At 37.9% G+C, this 3,459-nt stretch overlaps 1 protein-coding gene across 2 annotated transcripts in view; it reads left to right on the forward strand.

Annotated features, from left to right (window-relative positions):
• The first annotated feature begins 899 nt into the window (after nucleotides 1-899).
• Nucleotides 900-3,459, forward strand: part of LOC116700279 (tRNA selenocysteine 1-associated protein 1-like) — a 7,200-nt gene continuing 4,640 nt past the window's right edge. For both annotated transcript variants that reach the window (XM_032533329.1, XM_032533331.1), the window contains exons 1-3: nucleotides 900-1,117; nucleotides 2,385-2,482; nucleotides 2,824-2,923. In XM_032533329.1, coding sequence (XP_032389220.1) covers nucleotides 1,082-1,117; nucleotides 2,385-2,482; nucleotides 2,824-2,923 — 234 coding nt within the window. In that variant the 5' untranslated portion in view covers nucleotides 900-1,081. The remainder of the gene's footprint in view (nucleotides 1,118-2,384; nucleotides 2,483-2,823; nucleotides 2,924-3,459) is intronic.

Genomic DNA, 3,459 nt, shown 5'->3' on the forward strand with positions numbered 1-3,459 from the left:
CAACAAGCTAAGCTGCTTGACTCTGATTGGGTAACAGCTAGCCAATAAATGACCATGACAATTTAAATGTCCAACAACAAAGTCAAATCTCAATTCCTCCACATAATAAAATGTACTTGTGATCTACTTTATCTGGAGAGGAAAAATGTCAAAGTAGGACATTTTATAAGTAAAGTATGGTAAAGTCAGTTCTGTTAATAGTCTCCACATAGTTTGAAAATGTAAAATCTCTTCTAGAAAGCTGTCTTTAAACTGGTGCTGTTCACCCAGAGATCTTCAACAGGGGGTCCGGGACCTGTAGAGGGTCCTCAATGTCACTGCAGGGGGGGCACCAGTTTATTCATTTATTTCAAATTTCAATGTTGAGGAAAAATGCAAAATTAAGCAAATTAATCTCATGAGTTTTTATGGTAAAGTCAGTCCACATACTTTACTTACAAATCCTGTTTTAATAGCAGTCTCATCCAGTGCAATGTGTGCAAAGTAACTAAATTAAGTACTCAGTTACAAATTATAAAAAAAACTTAACATAAAGTAACTAATGCATTACTTTCAAGTAACTTTTAAATGCGCAAATGGGACCCCCCCACCTCCACCCCTCTTTAACAGAACAAATACACGTGCATGTTCAATTATTTATGATAAATCTGAACATTATAATGAAATGGACACTTGATACAATACATTATTAACAGTAACTGTACACAAATAAAATAACAATAGTAATAATAATAATATTAATAAACTAAACTCTTTTAATGTTGCTGTGGGACAAAGCGAGACTAAGGGAGAAACCATAGACAGTGAAAGAAAAGGGGAACCCATAGACCGTTAATGAATTAAATATTATTATTTATATATAAACATGTCTATGGGGGAACCATAGACAGTGAAAGAAACCGGCGGGCAGGCAGAACTCGAACACCGGAAGTGTCACAGCTTGTTGAAAACGGAAGCGGAAGCACATATTGTTGTGTTCAGAGTGAACGTGCGGAGAATTTTTAACGTTGTAAAATTTCGCTGTTTTTGCACCCCCATCACACACCAACGGGTCCCATTACAGTTTCATCTCTGTTCCAAGATGTTTAACAGACAGACGAGCCTGTGGATGGGTGATGTATGTTTGAAGCCTGTTTCTTGAAGTGTGCCAACGTTAGCTTAGCGAGCTAGCTTACATAACGTAGCAACGACGGTTGCTAGCTCGGTAACTGTGACCCCTGTCGTAAAGGCTAAACGCTGTTCTGTGGTACTTCGTTGATAAAGAACTTTTTTTATTAATACCACTAGTACATTGTTGGGGAAATGATCCACCGAAACACTCCGTACTTGCCCGCTAGGCTTTTCACCTTGAGGCAAACGTTACCGTTAACAACCAAGTCACTCGGGACCATGTTTTATAAAGTTAACGTTACGCGTACCCGAGCTAACGGTTACGGTTAACGTAACGCTTGTGCGGGTCCTAATGCAGGTGCACTAGCGATTAAAGGAACTATCTCAACTCCAAATTGCTATATGTTGGAGTTTATTTACCTTAACCCTTGTATGGTATTTGGGTCAAATTAACCCATTTTTCAAAATTTTTCAAAGTTACATTTTTTATACCTGAAAACCAATGACCTTACCTTATTTTCTGTGATAAACGACTCAATTCAGAAATTATCAAGATAGGACACTTATGTTGTTTCCATAGTGGATTTTTAACATGAATTATAACCTTATGACAAAAAACGAACCCCACTTCCATTTTTAATTGTGTTCTAGTAGAGACTGATTGCGTTCCCTGAACATAGATGTTATCTCAATTGTTTGAAATTGAGATAAAGACAATATTTGTTAATAGATTATGAAGTAACATTTTATTTCAGAATTGTTTTTAAAACCCCAAATAAGTCACGGGTCAATTTGACCCGAGGGACACGAGAAGGTCCCGAAAGTGAAGACAGTACAAGGGTTAATAACGGCGCACTAACATTTTATGTTATGTGTTCTGTCGATATGTGTTCTCTATCGAAATGTGCTACTGAGCGGGAGATATATATAAAATATATTATCACAACATGCTCCCAAATATTCTTGCAGTGTGTATTGATACTCATTAATGTACTGTAATGTATATATGGTATAAGTTACACCTTGTAGCAATTTAAAATGTCAATGATGGAAAAGGCTCATTATCATTTGTTTGTAATATTCTAAAAATAATGAGCTGTGTTTTTGTTTCAAGCATTTTTGCTAAAACACCTCATAGCTGATTGTATAGCATCAATCATCGTTGGAAAGAGACCATTAACCATGCTGGTTTTGTCATAATTTTTTACTTTATACAGTATTAAGGCTACAAATATATACTTCATTACTATTTCTTTCTTTTCATGTGTGTTTAGTTGGACCCATACATGGATGAGACCTTCATCAAGCAGGCATTTAGCGCCATGGGAGAGTCACCGTTTGGAGTCAAGATCATCACTCACAGGATAACGGGGTAGGATATACAGAGTGCCATATGCCATACACCGGCCCCTGTGGTAAAGCTTTGAAGACAGCTGTTACAATATTTGATGTGCTGGGAAGATTTCCCATAGAAAAATGTTTAGTAGAAGTGGAAAGCTGTCTCTTATGGGTTCAATCACCTCCACTAGGAACCATGAACCTTGCAAGGGGTTACACCAGTTGTGGTTTTAAGCCTATCCCAGCACTCTCAACCAAAATGTGACAGCAGGGTTGATGGCTAAATCATTTGACTGGCTTCTCTTCTGCGGTGAGATTGCTTTTATAGAAGATGGTTTCTCTCTCCGTCCCTTACATGTCTGTCCCTGTGTGCAGGGGTTCAGCTGGATACTGCTTTGTGGAGCTGGCAGACGAAGCAAGTGTTGACCGGTGTGTCCAAAGACTGAACGGAAAACTGGTTCCTGGCTCAAACCCGGTCAGTTCTATGGTGTAATTTCAAAATACTTACATTTATATATATATATATAGTTCATATATATATATACACACACATTTATAGTTATTGTTTCTCCACAAATATACATATACTTTTGACAATTTAATACTGCCTTCCTTTTTCCCTCCAGTATTACACTCATGTTATCGAGCAGTATTTAATTGTTGATCTGACTGTGGATAGTGAAGCTCCACTAGTCTTGGTCCTCCCTTGTTACAACAGTAACTCAGTCGTTTTTAAATAAAACGTTTACAGAGCAATGCTAAATACCAGTTACAGATATTTTACAATGGGAAACATTATTCTACATCGGCCGAACTAAAAGCCTTCTTAAGGGTCTAGAGATGTAAAACCATTAAAAAAAAGTCATGCCTGCTTGAACATGTTCTAAGTCTCAAGTGGTGTGTGAAGTTGTGAGCTTTAGCTGCTTGCTACTGAATTAGAAATGCTGTTGGCCCCTGTGAGCTGGCCAAGCTACTGGGCTCCCCTGTCCACCGGCCCTACCTGCTGCTGAC

The sequence above is a fragment of the Etheostoma spectabile genome, chromosome 13 (genome assembly GCF_008692095.1).
Source record: "Etheostoma spectabile isolate EspeVRDwgs_2016 chromosome 13, UIUC_Espe_1.0, whole genome shotgun sequence".
Classification (NCBI taxonomy): domain Eukaryota; kingdom Metazoa; phylum Chordata; class Actinopteri; order Perciformes; family Percidae; genus Etheostoma; species Etheostoma spectabile.